The 2,078-nt window shown below is 69.9% G+C and overlaps 1 protein-coding gene across 1 annotated transcript; it reads left to right on the forward strand.

Moving 5' to 3' along the window:
• Window positions 1-723, forward strand: PRR18 (proline rich 18). The gene has a single exon (XM_044234744.1). It carries the CDS (start codon window positions 1-3, stop codon window positions 721-723), a length of 723 nt encoding a protein of 240 aa, XP_044090679.1.
• Window positions 724-2,078: the final 1,355 nt, after the last annotated feature.

Here is a 2,078-nt window from a genome sequence, read left to right on the forward strand (position 1 = left end):
ATGCCGTTCCCGCCCACGTCGCCGCGGGCGCCCGCCCGGACCCCGGGGGTCCCGGCCGCGCGAGCCCCGCCCCCGAGGCCCGGCGCCCCCCGCAGGCCCGTGGCGCCCCCCGGAGCCCCGCCCGCGCCCTCGCCGCCCGCCGCCGCGGAGAGGAGGAGACCCCCGGAGCGGCCCGAGGGGCTGCTGTCCGGCTCCTGGCCCTCGACCACCCTGAAGAGGCCGCCGGCCCGGCGCGCCCCCGGCCCGGCCCCTCCGCGCGCCCCGGCCAGGCCCGGGCGCCCCGGCCCCAGCCCCGCGGGAGCCGCAGGGCCCGCCGCCGCCGTGCGCGTCTCGCTCAGCCTGACCCCCGAGGCCGTCCTGCTGCTCCAGCGGCGCCACCTGGACAAGCCGCTGCTGGCGCGGCCCTGCCGCCCGCTGCCCTCGCCCTCGGCCGCCGCCGGGCGCCCGCTCGGCCCCTGCCCCTGCGCCCGGCCCGCGGGCCCCGGCCGCCGCCGGCCGCCCCCCGGCAGCCTGCAGGCCCCCGGCCCGCGGCCCGCGCTGCCCGTGTCGCTGCTGAACGAGCGGCCCAAGTACGACGACGTGGAGGACGAGGAGGAGGCCCCGGGGCCGGACGAGGGCCTGGTCCGCAAGTGCACGGAGTGGCTGCGCGGCGTGGAGAAGGCGGCCGCCGCGCGCCACCGCTCGGGGCCCCTGGACACGCTGCCGCACCTGAGCACGCTCTGAGCCGGGGGAAGGGGGCGCGCCGGAGCCACGGACACCGCCCCCGCCCGCCGCCCCTCGGCCCCCGCGAGCAAGAGCAGCATCCCCGGTGCCCACAGCAGGCTTCGTGGACTCGCCGCTCCCCCGCCCCCCGGCGCCCTGCTGGGGCCCGCGCGGCCTCGTCGGCCCCCGCAGCTCACCTCCTGGCTCCTGGGAGCCCGAAGCGCCAGCGTAAGGCACGGGCTCGCCAGACCTCCCCAGCCCCTTCCGCTGTCCTCCAGTCCAGGCTCTCCCCACCCTCAGCCGGGACAGCCTCCCCTTTCCGTCTCCTGCACCCATGGCTCTCCCCGAGCTGGCCTTCTGCAGCATTCCGGCCTCCCCCTCGCTCCTCCAAATGCCCTGGGGCTCAGCTGGTAGAGGATAAGCCACAGGGGAAATGCCTCTGGTCTCCCACCCCTAGGACTCCTGTATATCCCAGAGACCCTCTGGCTGGGCGCTGGGTGCCCCAGTCGGAGGAGCCGGTGTCCGCGGCAGGAGGGGCACAGACGGTGGCTGTCTGCCGCAGAACCGGGTTTAAGATTTTGCTGCATTTATGCTTTTGTTTCTCCAAAGTAGAAAACATGTGCAGGGTCGGGAAAGCTTGGAAACTCAAGTTAACCTAACTTTCCAACTGGGAAAGCCGGCAGCGACCCCAGCGGGTGAGTGGGGCTGGCATGGGAAGGGCTCTGTCCACACTGAGGTCTCATCCAGGCCCCTGTCCTGCCCGCAGTGCAAGCCTGTGCACACTTGCCCCTCGTTCACACGCTCCCACACCCGTTAACACTCACTCGTGAGCTCCCACAGTCTCTCTCAGCCTCACCGCCTCACGCTGGCCTCGCACTCGGGACTCACACACACGCACGCACACACACGTGTCTCCAGAGGCACAGCAGCAGGGACAGCGTGTAAAGGCCCGAGATGTGAGCAGGAGCCAGGCTCAGCCTCTGCTCGGACTCACGGATTTTACTTGAAGTGCTGCTCAGAGGGGCTCCGCGCAGCTGAAAGAACGGCCGAGCCCAGGGAGCGGGGGACGGGCAAAGCGCCGGGGGCCAGCCTAGAACAACAGAATGTTCCGGGTCAGAGAAGCAATTTACTGAGGGGAGGAAGTGGGAGCCGGTGGCTGGGGTGTGGGGCACGTGGGTATGTTTCCAGTACTTTTAATCACTGTGTAAAGATCAGTAACGCGGGCGTATGGTGGTGTAGAGTGATCTAAAAAAGTTTCTACTTATTATCTGAATAAAGGGTAAAACTTTATTTAGGAGCCGGCCGTAGCCTTCCCCGCTAACTCCAGGCTGATTTCTCGACGTTTCCTCTGCGCGTCATCATCAGATAAGGCTGGT

This window comes from Neovison vison, chromosome 1 (genome assembly GCF_020171115.1).
Source record: "Neovison vison isolate M4711 chromosome 1, ASM_NN_V1, whole genome shotgun sequence".
Lineage (NCBI taxonomy): Eukaryota > Metazoa > Chordata > Mammalia > Carnivora > Mustelidae > Neogale > Neogale vison.

What these genes read in the sequence shown, in the direction of transcription:
- PRR18 (XM_044234744.1), top strand. Translation starts at nt 1, where the DNA reads ATGCCGTTCCCGCCCACGTCGCCGCGGGCGCCCGCCCGGACCCCGGGG.